Source organism: Aulostomus chinensis, chromosome 11, assembly GCF_037954235.1.
Source record: "Aulostomus chinensis isolate RoL2024-O1b breed Wild chromosome 11, RoL_Achi_v1.0, whole genome shotgun sequence".
Taxonomy (NCBI): Eukaryota; Metazoa; Chordata; class Actinopteri; order Syngnathiformes; family Aulostomidae; genus Aulostomus; species Aulostomus chinensis.
In genome coordinates this window covers 5,015,103-5,036,194 of record NC_141330.1, presented here as the reverse complement: position 1 = coordinate 5,036,194, position 21,092 = coordinate 5,015,103, and the positions used below count along the sequence as shown (strand labels likewise).

Genomic DNA, 21,092 nt, shown 5'->3' with positions numbered 1-21,092 from the left:
TTAGTGGTTTTTAAATCTGCAGCAGGAAGAGGAGACAGTTGGTCGTATCTCTGCAGCCCTCTAAAGAGGCCTGTGCATTCACACCGCCACGGCGTCATCATCATCATCATCATCATCGTCATCGTCGTCGTCATCGTCGACATCATCATTCTGCTGAGGTTCAGCCAACATTAACTGGGCAAGTTAATCATCTTAGGAGGAAAGGAGATATCACAAGCTTGAGAAGTGAACCCACCCCGACTGCCTGTTCTGTCAGACAGGAGATAGTGCATGTTTAAAATTCAGGTCTTTTTTCCCTCAGAACGTCTACATGTTTCGATGTTAAATTCTCGTGGATGGTTGTTTCTGAGCATCTGATGCAGCTGAATATTTGATACGAAGCACTTACAGTGACACAGAGACAGTGACACTCATAACTGAGACAGAGATTGTGGCTTTTCAGAGGTGACATTACCCTAGGAAAATATTTTCCAGTCTGATGTTGAGTGTTGTTTTATTTGGAAATGATGAAGACGAGGTAAACCGAGTCCGGCATTTCATAGTATTTCAAATTATCTGCTTTTTCACACCAGGCGTGACTGATTTCACTCAAAACCAGTTGGTGCTCCCAGTTAACCAGTGATATGAAGTGAATAATCTCTTATTTACACTCATTATTTTTCCCCTAGTTTGCCATGGCACAATATATTTGATGAAAAAAAAAAAAAAGAACAACTACAAGTAGCAGGCAAACTATCTCCATGAATCATTTATTTCTGAAGAGAATTAAATCAGTAGTATAGAACATCAGCTGGGGCACAGCAGTGTCAACAAAACTCACAGACAGTGCTTTTATTTATTATTAATTTAACCTTTATTTAACCAGGCAAGTTATTACAGACTCAGTCTTATTTACAAAAGCAGCCTGGAAAAAGGCAAAGCCTCTTGAGGGGAGGGGTTAAAGGCATCAAACAGGAAATGTCAAAACTTAAAGGGACGTGCCAACTTTTTAGGAACTATGCTTCGTTGCTCTCCTCCGGTTTTCTGGTCTGCGAAGCCAGACCAGAAGGCAGATGCCCTTTTCTCCTCTGCATGTGAGAGATGACGCCCACAGGGACCAGCTGACCACTGGTTAGCTTAGCACAATGAATGGCAGTGGATGGGAAACGTTAGCGTATCTCTATTAAAAGTGATGAGGTCGAGAATTTTGGTTTGTCCAGAAGTCGTCGTCCTCATCCGGCAGTCAATACTCTTATCGTCAACAGTCTTTTTTATTTTGTTCGATTTCTGAGGTGCTTTGTGAAATCGCAGTTCTGAATCTTCTCAAATAAAAACTCTTGAATTTTTATGTTGTTATATCATAAGTAAGGCTATACACAACTATAGCTATATTAATGCAGTCCAAGACTTTGAAGAAAAGTGTGTATTTGATGACATCTGATTGAGGTATGCTAACACTTCCCACCCACTACAATTCATCGTGCTAAGCTAACTCGTGGCCTTCTGGTCCCTGTGGGTCTCTGAGAGAAGGGCAACTGTCTTCTCGTCTGGCTCTGAAGAGGGTTTCAAGTCAGCACATGTATCACATAGTTGCATTGTTCCTTTTAAATATTAGCCACGAACAAGCTGTTCATTTCAGGTGAAAAAAAAAAGTGTCATTTACGTTTAAAACATTAAAATGGATGGATTATCAATATATATGTATATATATCATCATCATCATCATCATCATCATCTCACAGGTCACACAGTTTAATGTTATCATCAGGAATTTGGTTTCCAGCAACATTCATTCACATTTATGAAAAAAACCTTTTGAATACCTCACACCATTGTGAAGCTTGTACAACTCAAATCAGTCTTTTCTAAGTGGCATAACAGGACCGTTAAAATCAGCAGCCAAGGTTGCTGAGCCGCTTGCCTCTCACTGAATTCAGGGTTGTAGGTTAAGACGATGTTTGAAAGCCACCCACCCCGAGGACCCTGGGATCATGGCGGAGGATGTGATCAGATGTTTCTGCAGCAGGGTTTCTTTTCCTCTGTGCTTTCTGCTCTCGAGTTGTTCAAGGACACAGCGCTGATTGAGCCCTGAACCACCTCCTTACTGCTCACCTTCCTGTGAATCTCTAAAACACACATTGAATGTGTAGATTTTCATAATAGTGCCATAGACAGCAGCTGCAATATTCTCAGGCTTTGACAGAAAAATGTAGCACAAGCCTTAAAGCCCTAAAGCACTCCAACAAAGCATTCATATGAAACTCATTTTAGTCTTCAGTGCTGCACAAATATCTGTTGGTAAAGCACTCTGAAAAAAGAAAACAATACACCATGGTAAATGTGTCAATTCCCAGTTAGACACCAACCGTTTTATAAAGTCTATGACTCCCACCAGGGTTTGAGGAGGGGGGTACTTTTAAGATCAACACTAATCTAACTGTTGTCTCTGGACCTCCACAGGTCGTACTACACTTGACCTTGATTTTTCTCCAGACTTCCCCGAGCTCAGGAGAAGCAGGTCTGGTTGTATCAGGTTAGATTCAGTGTTGCAGTTTCGAGTGTGGTGACGAGCCCACATGAAATTTTCACACAAAAAAACAGACAGGTTAGTGAATGGAATCCACTTCCCGCTTCTTGTTTGGCAGTTCACCCTGAAACCTTCACTCTCCCTAAACTAGAAGGGCACTCAGAGAGGGCAGACCTCTGCGTAGAATTTCCTGAGAAATTAATGAAGCTGTCCAGACCTGATGCTAAATTTAGTGGGTTCCTCCTTGACCCATGCTCCACCCCTTCAACTGAGTTTAATGGAAATCAGCCAGGTAGTTTTTGTTGCGGAAAACCCCCAAACACCAAAAAAACACTACCTCCTTGGTAGATAACCTGTACTTCACTGTTTCACAGAATATCCTGCTCTTGGGAGGAAAGGTGAGATTGTTTGAAGTGGTGTTCTGTGAGATAGTCCTGCATGGTGCAGGTCAGTAGATTTAGGTCAGCTCGTCTTCCACACAGCAGCGGCGCTGCGGTGTAATACAGTGCGAGGCACGCACAGGATTAAGAAGGAAGCCGAAAGAAAGAGTTGTCCGAGGGAAAAAAGCGCAGCCATGAGAATTCCTCAAACATATCAAAGACGTGACTGAATATTGATTTTTCTCAGTCGGCCGTTCATTGAGACGATAAAACATTTTCTGTGGACTCCGTCGGCAGGAGTACACCACCGTCAACCGGCTGCACTGCAGACACACTGACTCTGATCTATTGGATGACCACCTCATGCAACCCCACATCAGTAAATTCAAACTGCCACTTAAAGACAGACTTCCAGTAAAAAGTATTTCAAAGTAAAATTCCTGAAAATGAATTACCTGCGAGGACATTATTGAATGCGGCCTCCACATTAGTCGACGCCAAAGCGGAGGTCTCCAGAAACAAAAGCCCTTTCTTTTCTAGACAAAACAGAGACAAAAAAGCAATAAATTTATGGTTCCCCAAAATTTCAGGTTATTTTCTGTTCACAGGGAGTTTTTCCTGGCCACTGTCCCAAGTGCTTGTTCACAGGGGAATTTCTTACCTGGACTGGACTTTCTGAAAAGTGCGGTGAGGTAACTTCTGTTATGAATCCGTAATGTATTAATGCAGTTTAAGTGAATTTTGGGCTCTACCGCATTGTAACAGAATGTAGAGCAGCATAGAGGAAATCATTTTAAACCTTGTACCTGCAAAGTCTCTGGCCTCCTCCATGGGCACAGATCTCTCGGACTCCAGGTCGAGCTTGTTGCCCACCAGCATGACCACAATATGTTGGTCAGCATGTTCGTACAGCTCTTTCAACCAGCGCTCCACGCTCTCATACGTGAGGTGTTTGGTGATGTCGTAGACCAGAAGGGCTCCAACTGCTCCCCTGTAATACCTGTTAGGAGGAGATTCACCTCACAACTTAGTCCTCAGGTGTTTAAAGTGTCTTACTTTTTAACTTTTTTAATGCGATGCTACTTTAACTCGCTTCCAGTGTGGAGTCGCCTATTGTAACAAGTTCCATCCATCCATCCATTTTCTACTGCTTATTCCTGTTAAGGGTCATGGGGGGGGTGGAGCCTATCCCAGCAGCCTTAGCGAGAGGCGGGGTTCACCCTGTACGGGTCACCAGTCCATCACAGGGCCGTCACATAGAGACAGACAACCATTCACTCTCACAGCATCACAGGGCCGTCACATAGAGACAGACAACCATTCACTCTCACAGCCACACCTACGGTCAATTTAGAGTATCAATCAGCCTCGTCCCCTCTTGATGTCTTTGGACTGTGGGAGGAAGCTGGAGTACCAGAGAGAACCCACACAGGAACAGGGAGAACATGGAGACTCCACGCAGAAAGATCCTGTGATGGAGCCAGGGCTCGAACCTGAAACCCTCTTGCTGTGAGGCGACAGTGCTGACCACTGCACCACCGTGCCGCCCTGTAACAAGTTTGCAATACAATTTTAAAAAAAGACAAGTTTTTGGCGTTAAAGATCTGAGAAGCTTTCAACACAGTATGGACATGTACTGCATCAATTTATCATATATGTTGCCATTATGTGAATGCAGTTGCAGTAATCTTTACGGTTTTAACTGTGTATGTGTGTGTGTGTGTGTGTGTGTGTGAGAGAGAGAGAGAGAGAGAGAGAGAGAGTGTGTGTGTGTGAGAGAGAGAGAGAGTGAGAGAGAGTGAGAGAGAGAGAGAGAGAGAGTGTGTGTGTGTGTGTGTGTGTGTGTGTGTGTGTGTGTGTGTGTGTGGCAAGCAAGAATTCTAATGGGTTCACCAAGTGACCCCCTTTCCTCTTAGTTCAGTCATTGAATCGCTATTATAAAAATATTGATTGTACTAATTTTAAGCACTGTCCAGTCTGCAGTGAGCATATACTGTTACTATGAAAACAAAACAAAACACGACAGACAACTGCTCAGAAGTCATGGAACAATCAATACTTCCCCCACAATTATATTTCTGCTCCCCTCCTCCAGCGGCGTAATTAATTCCACTTTAATAGGTTTTAGCAGCTTGTTAGAGCACAAATGGGAAATTCCATGGGAGGGAGAATTTGCATACTAGAATAAGTCGGCAAGTAATTACTCAAAAAGCCAAGCTGTCAGAGAAGAGCTAATCCCGCACTGTAGCATATCCTCAGATTTTTCCATGTAAAAATATAACTGACATGGCTCTATTGTTTTAAAACCAGTTTTCACACCGTTAATCCTTCTAGTTTAATTAAAAAAAAAAGAGAGAGAAAGAATTTGGGGCACACTGAGATTGAGCCGAGACCTAAAGGGCCAAGAGCTCAAACGGAGGTCTCGGCTATAACCAACAGGATTTTAGAAGCCAAGTGTGCAACTTGCAGGATGACTAGAGATGAGATTGTGCTGGTGGTTTTTCAGGTAATGTGGGAGGTCACTGTGGTTCAGTGCCTGTCCCTGCATGTGTTTGGGCTGATAACAGCACCACCTTACGATGACGACAGACAAGTTGCTCAACAACTATGGACCAAGACAACAAGCATTAACTGCTGGTTTTTAACAACTGTCTTCACCTTTTGCATATGTCATGTTTAGGCACGGTTGCTGCACGATAAACTACTTTGAGACAGTCATGTACACATTTGGAAAACGTACATTTTTATCTGAAATTACAGGTCTTCATGCACAAACTAAATTTTTTTTATCAGTGCTGCATATCTATTTGGCATTTAATGCTTCACATTGAGCTGATACTTTCAGAAAAAGACATTTTTTTTAAATATTACAATTCAGATTCTTGGTAATGGACCAAATATTGATACTTGGTACCTATGGAGTAGCAAGTTAGCTAAGTTAGCTAAGTTTAGCATAAACATGACAACGTGTAAAAGTTAGCCTGACTTTATACACAGCTGATTAACACACTGTATTTTGTCAGTTAAATATCCATCATCCACCCATCCATCCATCCATTTTCTACACCGCTTATCAGTTAAAGGTTGCGGGGGGGGGGGGGGGGGGTGGTGGTGGTGCTGGGGCCTATCCCAGCTGACATTGAGTGAGAGGCGGGGTTCACCCTGGACAGGTCACCTGTCTGTCGCAGGGTCATCAGGAGCAATTAGGGGCTCAGGATCTTGCTCAAGGACACTTGGACACGGTGTCATAGCTGGAAGCTCGACTGCTGAATGCTAAGCTAATTAAGAAGAAGACAAGGCGTTTGCATAAATATAGCCATCTAGGAATAAAGAAAATATGTTTTACTTTTTCTTTTTTCATAATGCTGAACTCATCTATTTACTTGAACTTTTTTTTTTTACTTTTCTTTTGTCTTTACCTGTTTTAACAGCAGTAAAAAAATGTCCTTTCGTGGCAAGGTTCAACATTACCACAGCCAGAAATCATCCTGGAGTACATAAACATTCACATCTCTATGAACTGCCTGTAAAACCATAAAATAATGGGCCTGCTACCACAGTACATGTTGAATTAGGAAAGATGTTCTGACCCTTGCATGCACATGTGGTTAATATTTCCTATATAAAGGCAACACAGAAAGAACCCTTGTCTTTGGGTAACCTCAGGAACGTTACTGTAGGTAACCAATAACTGTTGTGCAGACATTCACCAAAATAAAAAAATAAAAAATTGGAACACCATAAATGTTCTGGTGTAATATTTAATCGTAGAAAAATTGCAGGACTGTGTTGTGTTACAAATAAAACATTTTTTATAAACTGTGTGCACATGTTGTAATGTACGGTATCTAATAAAGCTGTGAGGAGTCGTGGCACTCACGCAGACGTGATGGCCCGGTATCGCTCCAGCCCGGCCGTGTCCCAGATCTGGGCTTTGATGGTGAAGCTGTTGACCTGTACTGTCCTCGTGCTGAACTCCACTCCGATTGTTGTGCGGCTGTCGTGGTTGAACTCATTTTTGGTGAAGCGGGACAGCAGGTTGCTCTTTCCTACACCAGATTCTCCTATTAGAACAACTGAAGAGGAAAGAAAATGCAGAAGATTTTAAAAACATATATTCTCGTTTTATGGTGTCTGATTTACTTGCCTCAAATGAAATTGGAATTCTTGAATCTTTCTCAATCAGTCATTGAGGACTAGAATGCACTTATTTGTTATATTTCACAATATTTCTGTAACAGATTTGAGTCATTTATATAATTTAGTCTAAAGGGAAGTAGACTACATAATTCAATTCAAAGGTTCATTGTATTTTTCTTTTGGCTTTATGGCTCTATAAATCGACAGTGTTAGCAGTGCGTGTCAAAACAGCCCAGGTGGAGCTCAACTTGCAGAACTGAAGTTATTCCAGAATAGAAAGCAAGCTTCACAGTTGTATGCCTCCGTGATGTGTGTCCGTCACAGTGACCTTGACCTTTGAACCACCAGACTTTTACAGGTTGAAATGTCCAAAAGGCATTCTAGAGATATTGGGTTCATTTTAGGTGACAGTGACCTTTAGAAGCTAAGTTCCCTTCAGTTCATCCTTGGGTCCCAGTGCACATTTGTGGCAAATTTGGAGAAATTCCCTCAAGGTGTTTTATAGATATCATGTAGGTGACCTTGACTTTTGTTAGTTCATCCTTGAGTCCCAGAGGTATTCTGTTACCAAACAAACTGAAAATACACTGCCTTGGGTCTTCAGTGCATTAAGAATGTGGTCAAGATGGCAAAAAGTTCCCTTTAGACCAAGGACACTGATGGAGGACCTCTGGACAAGGTATTTTGATCTTCCGTAGAACGTCAGATGGTAAATGACTTCCCATGGAGCATCTTAGCTAACGACATATGAATAATGAAGACAAGCTCAGAGAGCCCAACATGATCCGATCCTACGATGACCACTTGTGCGCTTTTACAGCGATTCTTAATTGAAGCCTCTCATCTCGGCACGGCTGTCGTTGTTGTCCCATAAAACTCCACTCTTAGCTGCCTGACACTGAGGTTAATTACACCATTAGGGATAGCATGTTCAATCTTAAACACAGCACCATCCTCATGGTAAATTAATTAATAGTTTTAGCCAAAGCACTCAGAATGTAGCGACAAGATATATAGAGTAAAATACACCAGAGTATTGATGAATAAAGACATAATATGACATTGTGAAGTCCTTCCACGGGTCAAGCTTTTAGAAGCTGAAAGCGGAGCGACACACAAACAAAAAACCAAACACAGGCGAGCTGTGCTTGCAGAAGTGTGACTTTTTACATGAGAAAATGTGAAGTGTTTGCCTGTGAGATTGGGGTGATATGTGAGGGGTGTCATCATTTGAAACATTTTAGTCGGTCATAGTTGGAGTGTGCATAATGGCTCTAATAAAGGAAGGAATCTCTTGCCATCCAGTAGACCATTTTCATAAGAGAGAGGATAAAAACAGTTGGAACTGATGAAGTTGATTGTGATTCTGTTCTACATAGTGAGTTGCAGCCGTCCAACGAGTGCATATGAATATTCACAGTGTCAGAATCCTGGGATGCCTAAATAAGGCACGAGCAATATTAATGTTAATAAAACTCTTGTTAAACGTGCAATGACGGGTCAGAAGGGCTGCTGGGGAAAAGACCCATCAACCTCAAACTTGGGTGAATTGCTGGGGTCCCAAGAACGTGCGTCACTGGGGTCAATCAAATCTAGGCGCTCAGCCTTTACTTCAATCCCCCAGCAACTTATAATAATAATAATAATAATAATAATGTAGATTCATAAAACAGCTTTAAAGAAACACAAAAACCCTTTAAATTAAATCTTTTCTTGACATCACAATGCGCTTTCACAGTCTATGTAAAGCAGCAAACAGCATTAGTGGAGCCGTCTGCCTCCTTAAAACAGGCCGAACTGGAGTTACTGGTTGAAGTTTAAAGGTACTATGTGAAAGAATTCGCCACCTGTCAAATGTCTTCTGCAGCTGATTACCTTTTTTTTTTTTTTTTTAGTTTATCCTCCACTGGCTCCAGACGGTCTAACTTTACAATTATCAGATATAAACGCAACATGACGAAGATACACACAATTCAAATCTTCATGAGTAAAACCAGCTGCTAGCTTAGCTCAGTTTTTAGTGACATAATAGTAAATCCAAAGGCAGATCATCTGTGTCACATGGGCTTTGCTGCTGCCCCGCCTGGTATTTTTCCAGCCTGATAAAAGGAAATTTATAGGGATGTATACATTCTGACAGCCCTACTCAGCATGAGAAGAGCCCTGTCCTCTAATTCTCTTGATAGCTTTAGTCTTTCTAATTCTCAAGAATAATCAATTTGGGCTACTGGACTCGCCTCTTGTAAGTGAAGACGTTTCGCCTCTCATCCAAGAAGCTTCTTCAGTTCTGACTCCTTTTAATATTTTAAACATAAAATACTCATATATGGCACATTGGGCCACATTTATTAACTATTTGCATGGGATTCTATATGAATGCACTTTATGGAGAGGGCACAACCTTCCTCATCCAGGAAACGTAGAATCTCACCCCAAAATCACAAGTGAACCTTTGTTCCAGGGCATAAATCAGCCTCTTAAAGTGTGAGCTGATTCCACATCAGGTGGAACGGGTCAAGCTGCTACAGCCTTTCATCTTGGTCATAGCGGCCTGCATAACCACTGAGTAAACTGGCAAAGAAATAAAACAGACACCCCCTCTGTGCATTTCAGTGACTAATGTTTGGGTTTCACTTGTCAGTCGCTGACTCCGACAGAAAAAAAAGGGCTTGGCTGAGCAGGAAAGTTTGATCACACATATGAGATACAGCGTCGTCAAGTAGCTGCACACACTCCCAGCTAATTACTCTCAGGCAGTTGAGCTTCTGAACAATGAGATAACAGCTTCTTATGACATTTCAGCAGCTATTAAATATGGAGTATTGGCGTGACGAGTGTAAAAAAGAATACTCTCTCATTTTTATTTTCTAAAATTGGTGTCTGTCATATTCGTGCGGTATGAAGCTGCAATCAGCTAGACAAGACATTACTGCACCTTATCCTACCCAAGGCAGCGCAAAGAGCTTCCTGGAAATACAAATAACAAGATAAGCAAAAACATAGAGTAAGAAAACAATAGGATGATGAATGGCCAGAGAACGGAAAACTCTACAAAAATAGCCGGTAATCTACAAATAACAAATGACTGTAAGTTAAAAGTGATTGCAATAAGATAAATCTTGAGTTTAGATTTAAACTTAAGAAGTGTTCCTTGTCGAGGATCTTCTGGCATATTTTATTCATTATTTTATTTTTTTATCCAGGGAACCATCAATAATCCTGAGCGTTCTTCAAGGTTCGTTCAGGAGATGGCACAGATAGTGTAAAGTATTTTAAAGTAAAGCCACAATATGATTAATGGATGAGGAGAAGAGTTTTGAAATGAATTATTCCAGATCATGTCAATAAAGTGATGTGAAAACTGAATTTATGTGCTGAGCGTTTAAGGTCTTTGTTCCAATTCTGGCAGCATTATTTGCTATCTGTGACCTGGAACAGCCCATCGTCGTCGACCAGCATGCTGGAGATAAGAAGACGCTTCTCTAGATGGCGTTGGGACAGTAGGTCTCTGATCCTTGAGGTACTTTTGGATTGGTAGAAGAGAGGAACCTTATTCAGAATTCAAGCCCCGATCAGATTTGTGGTGTATACAGACTTTAAGGTTTTAGACATGGATGCAAAAACCCACATGAAATGGGACCCTGAGAGGTGCACGTGCGTAGATTTTCACCAGCCTACCTGATACGTGCAAGGACAGACACTGAAGGTAGGTGGGTGCTTATAGATTTAATAATTGCTGAACTTCTTTTGGACATATTAAACAAAAGGAGGTTGATTTTTGATAATTACTAAAAAGTAGTTTTTTTGTTTTTTTTTTTTTAATAATTGACCTTTTTTTCCTTTTTTAAAAATGTCATAGCTTTCACAGACTCAAAAAGCAAAGCCACCGTGTGGGATTTCCAGTGGTTAAAACCACAAATGAAGAGGGTTTAAAATCTTTGACGGACACACAAGAATCTGCTTTAGACCGTTTGTGGAGTCACAGGTTTTCAACTACTTTGCCACAAAAAGTGACACTGAATATCTTTTTTGCATTATTCACTTGTCACACAACCACAAACAAAAAGCGTCAGCTCTTTTCCCTTCACAACCTTCTCACAGGCAAAAAGCTGGAATAAGTTGTGATGTGTTTAACCTGACGTCTGCGGTAACCTCAAAGAATGTTTTACACATCTTCTACTTTGGCTTATTTGAGGTAAATGTTCACTCTGCCGCCTGATCCCTGGATAGCTTTTCCAGTGTGCGAGATGTAAATGCTTGGTTTGCCCCTCTTTTCTTTCACAACTCAGTAACTTCTTGTGCAAACAATACTCCTGGTGTCTATGGTGATGCGGGTCAAGCCTTCTGCCAGCCAGGTGTCGATTATGAGGAAGCCTGATGGCTTTGCTTTCTCCCTTTGCTTGTTTTCATGTGCTCTGCAGCTGGACTGTAGCTAGCGTGCAGCACACAGCACGGTGCTGCTGCTGCTGCTTGCAGCGATGGAAGACGGAAATATATTCTGCTGATAGAAAATTTAGCCTAACACTTTGAGTTTGGAGAGAAATCGTGCAAAAATTGGTTGATATCCAAAGAATGACAAATGCACTTTCTAAAATATTCATTATTACACATATTTGTATTAGTTTGCAACCTAATTTTACATTTCCAACCATGTCCTTTTATTCAGCAGTGCACGTTGTTTGATGAACTCCCATATCAAGCAGTGATAATGACATAAAATGACTGCAAACATGAAACAAAATTTTAATGTAGTGTTCATCATGGACGTTGTGAATGTGAAGGAAGTAAAAGTATACATGCACACAACCCGACTGAAACACTTGCAGGCAGCTACACACAGGCTGTAATGTTAAGTTTTGATTGACATGGTATTAACCACAAGGTTATGAATGTGGTTGCAACTCGCGGTGGTGTTGATCTAGATCAAAATAGTTCTATAAACACAAAAAAAAACAATAAATCATACATAAAGTGGCGTGTCTTATTTGTCCAATCTATTACCTATCTCTCTCATTACTTTAATATTTGGGTCACACGACATGGAAGCTACCGGAAAAAAAAAAAAGATTTATTTAGCTTTAAAGTATTAATATAAAATATAAGAAGCAAGAAATCTATATTTGTAAAAAGAGGAATGCCTTATTATCTATCTATCTATTCTTATCTTGCATTGTTATGGAGTCAGTAGCTCACATGACACTGATGCATGCATGGATAAATGAAAAAGATTATCTACCCATCAGCTAGCTTAGTTAGCCAGGTGCGATAACTCACTGAGAAGTTGCTGAATGAAGAGTGGGCATGGACAACAGTAATATTAAATTTTTACCCTTCTGCTTTTTTTTTTTTTCAACAAACATACAAGAGGTGCTTTGAGTATCTCTGCTGAGCCAAGCTAAGCTAAGCTAAGCTAGCAGTAGCCTTTCATAATCATAAAAGGCAAACAGATTTATTATAACTGTCGTATTTGAGTGGTATCACAGTTCCTCATTTAAAAAAATATCAAATTAATCAGATTTGACTGATTTTTCTTTTTGCCTGACAGCGTTCAGTCCCTTTGCCGGTACCTTGGGCTGCTTAAATCAGCGCCTTGTGTAGGACGTCACTGACAAGCTTTGACTGCCGACTTATCCTCACGTGAGGATGAAGCTACCATGCTAATTGCTGTCTTTGGAGAGCTCTGGCTTCTCCATCCCCCTGTAGTTCCCTTTATCAACAATACATTCTTATTCCTAAATGTCAAATCAACCTACCTGAACCGAACCACCCCTCCACTTTCTTGGTCTGTTAAAACTGGTCCCCTTATATCTTAAAATAGATGCTGATTCTTTGCAAACTAAGCATAAATATAGGAGCCCAAGGTGCACCAACAAAAAATTCATAGTTCAATTCAGTGCCAAAGACCTGACAACCCTGCTGATATAATGTGGGGGTGAAATGAAAATGGTCCTTTGGGTTTGTCTGATGTAGAGCTCAGGATTTGACAGATACAATCAGGAATCAGTCCACAATCTGGTTTAATCAAAAATCTGTAGAATTCATGCAAAGTTCCCACTACCTTGCAGTACCACAACTCCTTCACCTGAAGAGATCGACATTGACAAAAAACAAACAGCCGACGACACCACAAACAACCTGACATGAATTCAGATCCTCAGTTCTCTGTGCTGTGTATTACTGTACATTACAGATGGAGTTCACCGCCAGGTTAATAATAAACAAGGAAGTATAACCTAGAGGACAAAGGAGGACTACAAAGTAAGACTTTTCCTGAAGGAAGTTAAGTGAACAGCAGGAAAAAAAATGGACTCACCCTTGAAGACAAAATTGTAGAGCTCATCTGACCCCATGCTATGTCCATTCAGGGCTGCTGACCCACAGTTCACTGGCACGTCTCCAACCCTCACAGACTGATTGCAGGTTTGTAAGACGACACAGACTCACACCACAAACAACCTGCTCCTCAGATCCTCAGGCCCCAGGAAGGAAAAATGCCTACGTTCTGGCGCGAGAGGCATGGGTGGCCAGCTCCGTGTCCTTCACTACCCTTGCCTATCTGGCTTGTTTGAACAGGACATGTTGAGTGTATCCAGGTTGTTCTGTAGAAGCGGGCGGGACTTGTGTAAGGGAGTGGTGGGGCAACAATAGAGGTGTGTCCAATGGAGTAGGTGAAGGGCAGGTTGTTCAGGTAGAGTGACTAACAGACTGGGACTCTCAAGCGCCTCCTGCTGGATTAATTGCATCCAGGAAGAGGAGCCAAGACGGAAGTGTTTTTGTGTCAGTACTAAATTAGAAACAATTTAGGATCGATCATAGCACTAGAAAACTGAAAAGATCGGGACGTGTGAACGTCCACCACAAAGCAGTGCCTTGGACAACATCCGCGCTGAGTTTACAGACACGCACCTAAATGCATGTCATATAAAAACACTTCCTTATTGCTCTGCTGAACGCATCTGACTTTCTTGTTCTCAAGCAGCACCGTGCTTCGTATTTCATCCGCTGCCCTGCTGTTGCTAAGGCTCTCTCGTCACAGAGGCATGTACATTCATCACATGTGGTAACCCCAGTCATAACTATTTCAAAAATGCATTTTCATGAGATGCTTTCCTGGTTTTTCTACTTTGCCAACTGATATTTGAATTAGTTTAATCAGCCATCATATTCCTCTCAAATCTCAATGACACTCAGGATTGGAAAAAAAAAAAATAGTTAAAAGGGTTGTTTTTTTTTATTTCTAAAAAAAATGAATTCTTCAAAATGCCTCTCATCATTTACACCGACTGGTATGTTATAAAAATCTCCTATTGTGAGTATCAGTCATGCTTGTTTTTTTTTTTTGTAAACGCTGTCACAGCCCATGCAATAAAGACATAGGAGAGAAATCTTGATTCATCCAGTTTGTGACTGACACGTAAATTCACAGTGCAAGAATTAACAGTCCCAACACACACACACACACACGACTCATTACTGTAGTATATTGAGCTGATTATTATAACTGATTATTATATATATATAAAGCCTCTCTTACATCAACCTCTGACCCCCGGATGATGTTAGAGAACCTCAAAGCCATCCAAGCAGAATCCTGATCTGATACCTTTCACATCTCTATTTAGTACATCTAGTATTTCTTGGATCTCACACAATTTTCCTTGCAGTTTGATTTGCTGATGAACTGTAAAAAAAAAAAAAAAAAAAGTGATAAAATATCTTAACTGCTTCATTGTGTTTCAAATTACATTGTTCCAGGCTTCCCTTCAAATAAATTCACAACCATGCCACCTCTGCGCCCACAGCAGAGACAACAAACAAAAACCCGAAAAAAAATTGTCTGATTATAAATCCATAAGTTGTTTATTTTATAGCTTAGAAACAAAACAGAGCAAATCATTTTGACTGCAGTTTCTGACAGGAATCAATTCTGTGTTCTGCACAGCTGAACTAAAACAACAAATGAAAGAACAGACTGAAGGACCAGGTCATAATTCTGGCAGTTGTGTACGCAGACAAAATGTGTTGATTTCAAGAAAAGAAAAAAAAAAGATGAACAGATTCACAAGCACTTGCAAAGGGTTAAAATCCACACAAATGAAATATTTCAATAGCATAAGTATAAATACAATGACACCCCTTCACAGCACACCATCCATTCAAAGACTTATGAACTGACAGAATGTTAGAGAAGTCCATCAATGACCGGGACCAGAGCTTCGGTCACATTTCTCCTACGATGCAGCCACTTGGGTTAATGGTTCTTCCAGATACTGCACCAGAGCTTCTGCCTACACACACACACACACACACACACACACACACACACACACACACACACACACACACACACACACACACACACACAACACGCAACAAAGTGTTAACAAAGGCTGTATTCAGAGAGTGGGGGTAATGCTGGAATGGTGTAAGCGTTGATGTTGTGTGTGTCTTATTGTAGCAGCTGATGGACTGTCAGTGTCCTTCGGTGCTTCTAAAACGTAGGAAAACTTTGAAACGTGAGCCATAAAAGCCATTTTGATATCTTCGGTGGTGCTGTGAACGTTACTGCCCCAGATTAATCTGAAAACTTCAACGTAGGAGTGTGTGGTGAGACAATAGCCGAATGTGAGGATTAGTTTTTGTTCACAAACTAACAAAGCTTTTTTTACTGACCGGCGTCTTCGCCCTCCTTCATTTCCGCTGACATGCCTGAAGCTCAGTATAATAAAACGACACCAGACCAATGAGTGATGCCACCAGTGTTACCAAACCACACCAGTAGATTCCAAAACAGTCTCAAAATCCAAATAAAAAAAGAAACATGATAAAATTATGATATATTTTTGTCACATTGACCAGCCCTGCCATAATGAGTTCAGTTCCCTTTAATGCAAAGGGTTAGGGTTATCTTTGTGATGATGTTCTTAATAGAGTGAAAAAACTGATTTCATGCGTGTATTGACTCAAATACCAGACTTCTGTTCTACCTCCCCACAAAAAAAAATTACCAGCAACTTTGTCATGTGAAGAATCGTGTTTAAGTACGGGATACTACTGTGACGATCTTGATTATACCAAACTTTGTCTGACTTGTTCACTAACGGCTGAATCTTCAATCTTGAAAAGCTGATGGAGGCTAAAGCTGACAAATGTAAGCTCAGAATGTTTTTGGTGATCAAACGGCTGGCGGTGTGGCCAACCTTGGTGGCTGATTTAAGGAATATTAAAATCCTTCCAGTGGCAAGTTGGCGGTACTAATCTCTCTCAACATCTGCATGAACATCAGATTTATTAAGTGCAGCGACCATGACAAAGTAGATAACCAGACAAGCTGAGGTTATCGGTGTAAATGAAATAACAGGAGCTGAGATGAAAGCCATGTCAGTGAATGGTAGACAGTGGGAGTGTGGGGAGCTAATCAGGTCGGCAGCGACTGCCGCGTTACGTCTCTCACCTTGGCTTTTAGCATTCCGAAGCCCACCGTCTCTTTGGCGTACATACACAGCAACAGGTTGGCTACACGAGTAATGGCCACTCTTCCCTCCTGAGAGAAGACAAGACAGTGATATCAGACATCCTAGTTTGAGATTATGAAGTATTTTCCTTTTGCGTTAGCGACAGGTCAAGCGGTAGAAATCCACTTCTCACCATACAATCCATGAGGATGAATTTGAGTTTATCTTCATTGAAAGCTTGGTGACCATTCTTGTCATAGGCTGCCCAAATGTTGCTAGCAATGGCAGCTGTAACCCGCGCGTCCGTGTCCCCGTAGCCAGAGTAAGCCAGAAGCGATCCTTCGTTATTCAGCAAACTGGTGGAGAAGTAAGGCGGCAAAGTCTGACCACTCAGCAGATAAACATGTGACGATGGTTTACAACAAACTGATGGATTTTAATTCATGAATCCTTGTGATGCTACAACATTTACAGCTAGGGTTACACACCAAGAGCACCAGGGTACAACTCGCAAAATATTAAGTGTTTAACAGCTGGATGTGCAATGTAAAGTAAGAATACAACAATGCGTGATATGCTTATCATAAAATGCTCGTGAACATTAAAGTTTAATCCCCTAAATTCCAGCTTTGAAATAACTATTTTGGATTGCACCCCGAAGATACAACAAGAATATTTGGACACATTTAGACATACATGTTGATGACCAAAACAATCCATGTGGAAATGAGGGAATCCACACATCACCACAGTATGGATGAAAACATTTGCAAACTTACAGACAGTACTTTCATGATCAGTCAGTAAAATTTCTCATGAAAAATATCAAAACCGTACTACTTTCAGCTAATCAAGAGAGGATTTGTTAGCATATCAACTGACTACATTCCACAAAAACCCCAAGTTAGCAGCTAAACCAACTACGTTATCAGTTGTATCATAGTAAGTCGGAGAAGGGTTGTTGTCAAGTAAAGGTGTAATTACTTGCATAAATGAATGTAACACCAAACCGTGAAAAGCTGTGGAAAATGTTACTATCCTCCACGTTTAAGTGTCGTTAAGAGGGTATCATCACGTTACTGGGTGGTTAGCGCCTGGCTGCTAGCTGAGCTAACAGTACTCACAGGGTGCTCTGGACTCCGTTTGTGTTCGCTTGGCTGAGAACCTGCGTTAAAGCCTTTGGTCGTAACATAGCTACCTACTAACTACCGACGGTGACGCAAAAGTATATTCGCTTAGGACTAAACGACTACCCTTTGACTGTCACAAAACTCTTCATCAACACTGGTCAGGTGATCGTGATGTTTTCTTCCTTTTCCGGGTGCCTTCGCAATGCATTGTAGGAAGTGTAGGCGGTTGGATTAAAGCGCGACGCCAAGATATTTAATGAAATAAAGATGCTTTATTCTCATTTTATTGTGTTTATTTTTTTTTATTCAGAATTAACAGGTGAGCCACTGGACTGTTATTAACTCGCACTTCGATCGAAAATTAAAGTGGGTTTATCACTTGGACGAATGTCAGCACTAGGCTGTGCTCCACTAATATGTGACTAATATTGAGAGCTTAAAAAAAACAACATCAAAAATGGAGACTCTTGATTGGCACTAATTTCTAAAATTATTTTTTTTAAATAGTTCAACTGATACCTCATCGTTACTTGCTAAGTGAATTAATTTTCTTTTTGCTCTTTAAATCCGACTGGGATTTTCAACTCCCTCAGTGGACCAGTGTATGAGATCTAGCAACATCTAGTGGTAGACTTGGTGATTGCAACTCCTTGCTTCACTTAACCCCTAGAGTAAGAACCCTGCAATGAAACTACTTTGATAGCCATCAAGAGTTCCCTGACAGGTTTTGCTCAACCGTTCTCGCATCTATATTTTGTGGATTCATCATACATGTATGTCTAAAGTTCAGCCTCCATTATAGCATTAATGCCAGGACAAGGTTCAGCTCCCCTGGTTGCTGCTCTCTTATCCTCAAACTGGTACAAATGAGCTTGTGCGTACTCTTACTTGTAAACCCTAACCCTAGTATCTCCAACACAATCTACATGTCCGTAAAAACTGAAGACGGACAAGTGAAAAAACAAAACAACTGAAGACGGACAAGTTAAAAAAAAAAAAGAAGAAAAACTCGCATAGGCTTAGGAATGCCCACCCAATCCTGCTGTTTACCAGGTATTAAGAACTGCTGTAGCTACTCAAAAATGCAATTCATTCCAACAAAAAGCTCTGACACTTCAGTTTTAAGTCACACTTGTGCTGACACAGAACATGTTATAAGAAATGACCACAAAGACAAACAGAAATATTGCATAATAGAAACAACGATTGGTGTCTTGTGCAATACATTTACACTGCCAACAGTTTGTTTTTCAGCAAATTTTGGTACCAGAGCCAAGTGTAGGTGAATGCACAAGCTTTGTTGGTCCTGTGTAACTACTGTTGTTAGCAAATGACATTAAGGAGTGGGTGACCAGTATCAGCGCTTCAGGCTACTTGGTAATGAGGGTCAACAGCACTCCGCCCAGCTACTGTGCAACTCTCAGGCCATGATCGTTGCACTGCTATCTAAAAGATAACTTTTATCACTTTTGATTAAACTTAACTTTCACCTCACGAGAAAGCCGATATTGGGGTGTTTTAATATCTCTGCCAAATGTTTGGATGCCCCATACTTTCCAGTCATAGGGTTCCAAATCTGACGTCACCCATTTGTCCAAATTGGAGATAAATCTTGTCAGATGTCGGCATTTTAATTAGAAATCCAAACCAATTTTCTTTTATAGCCAAGGGAACCACCTTCTCAAACATAATGGAAACAAACAAATTAATCTGAACAAACATGTCCAAATGTCAGCGTCATGAACAATCACTTGAACTCATATCAGGCGCTCCCCACCCAGAACTTTTCTGATAACCAAACGTTATAAATTGTGGATTTTTTCCTGAGATGTTGCTCTTGGTCACTGGAATCATTTGCAGCAAAATCATCTCTGCTGGGAGGTATAGTATGATGTTAGTACGAATTAGCTGACAGTTAATTCAAACAAATTTATAGTTACCATGGATAATTCAAGGTGAATTTTGTGTGATAAACGCATTTTTGTTTTAAAAAATCATTTGGTAGTTTGCAGATTTTCCTGCGAGAATGAAGGCTGGACAAAAGTATCTGCTTTTCCATCACGTTGTCCTCTCTGTCATGTAAGTATGATATAAGAGCTTGAATGGTTGTTTCTGGGCTGCAGCCTGGTGGCTGACTGGACTAACTAGAACGTTCCAAAATCTTGTTCTGAATCAACAGTTTTCTGTGCCAAGGACACAATCTTTACTTCAGTGACCAGGGGAAACTCGTGCTCCCGGGTTCCTACAATATTCCATGGATGGCGGGAATTGAAGATTTCCGCATCCTCTCTCTCATCACCATCCCCGGCACCCATGAGAGCATGGCACTGTACGGAGGCCCAGAGGCCGAATGCCAGGCCTTGTCCCTGAAGGATCAGCTGAGGGCCGGCATTCGCTTTCTTGATTTGAAAGTGTTTGGGCTGGGTAATACCCTCTATGTCATGCACGGGATAATGTACCAGCACAGCACATTCAAGGAGGTCCTGGACATCGTCAGAGCCTTCCTGTCAGAGTTCCCGAGCGAGGCCGTTCTCATAAGACTGCAACCTGAGTCTTTTGAAAAGAATACAGTCAATCAAATGGTGCAGAGTCTGATTGGCAATGACCAACATGTCTGGGTGAACTCGGGAATGCCAAACATAGGTCAGGTGAGGGGGAAAATCGTCTTTTTGCAGAAAAGCACCTTCACAATAGGAATTCCCCTCATAGAAACAAGTGGCAAAGATAAAGGAGAGGTTAGCGACGTTAAAGATAAAGACAACAGAATAATCAAGCAGCTGAACCAAGCCAGTGGGTTCTGTGGCGGTGATAACATTGCCATGACTTACACCAGCGGCACTGGCTTCGGTACTTTCTGGGGAATGTTTATGACTCCCAGAAGAGTTGCTGAGAGGGTTGACCCATGGCTCAATCAATATTTGAGGCAGTACTACCCCAATCGGCCTCGACCATGCTTTGGTATCATTGCCATGGACTTCCCAGGTTTTGATCTCATTCAAACGGTTATCAATTTAAACTGGTGGTAGAGGTTAAGTAGCTGTTCAGGGAGTGAACCGTGTGTTCGAGAGGATCGCAGCTTAAACCAGGAGCATCTTTGAGCAAAAATTCCTGCATCTTTTGCATCACACACAACTTCAACATTGTACTTTTCACGCAAATGTCTTCAACTGAGTAACTCTGAAGCATTTTTCCTCTGGAAATAATCATGACAATAATAAACCGTATCCTCAATTAGCGGTCTTGCGTCTCTTTGTATGTAGTCTTTGCAGAACATGTGTTCCTTGTAAATACGTCAGACTGAAGAATCACCAATAAAATAATGAAGAAATACTCCATATGTAAAGTAACGTATGTCAACTCTGAAAACATTGTAACTCTATTGGCGATTCGATCTCGGGCATCTCTGTTTCCAACAATTTTGATAAATTCTATCGTCTATCTCTATTCTAGAATATTTACTCTTTTACACAAATACATTCTT

At 41.1% G+C, this 21,092-nt stretch overlaps 2 protein-coding genes across 2 annotated transcripts; both read right to left on the bottom strand.

Annotated features, from left to right (window-relative positions):
• Positions 1–868: 868 nt before the first annotated feature.
• Positions 869–13,661, bottom strand: LOC147252935 (ras-related protein Rab-25-like). The gene is made up of 5 exons (XM_086217860.1): positions 13,340–13,661; positions 6,767–6,962; positions 3,693–3,886; positions 3,342–3,422; positions 869–2,105 (listed from the first exon to the last, which is right to left on the bottom strand). The coding sequence occupies exons 1-5, from the start codon at positions 13,374–13,376 to the stop codon at positions 1,987–1,989; spliced, it is 627 nt and encodes a 208-aa protein (XP_086073986.1). The 5' UTR covers positions 13,377–13,661; the 3' UTR covers positions 869–1,986.
• Positions 13,662–14,578: 917 nt separating this feature from the next.
• On the bottom strand, positions 14,579–17,805 carry lamtor2 (late endosomal/lysosomal adaptor, MAPK and MTOR activator 2). The gene is made up of 4 exons (XM_086217861.1): positions 17,606–17,805; positions 16,675–16,837; positions 16,481–16,570; positions 14,579–15,314 (listed from the first exon to the last, which is right to left on the bottom strand). The coding sequence occupies exons 1-4, from the start codon at positions 17,671–17,673 to the stop codon at positions 15,258–15,260; spliced, it is 378 nt and encodes a 125-aa protein (XP_086073987.1). The 5' UTR covers positions 17,674–17,805; the 3' UTR covers positions 14,579–15,257.
• Positions 17,806–21,092: the final 3,287 nt, after the last annotated feature.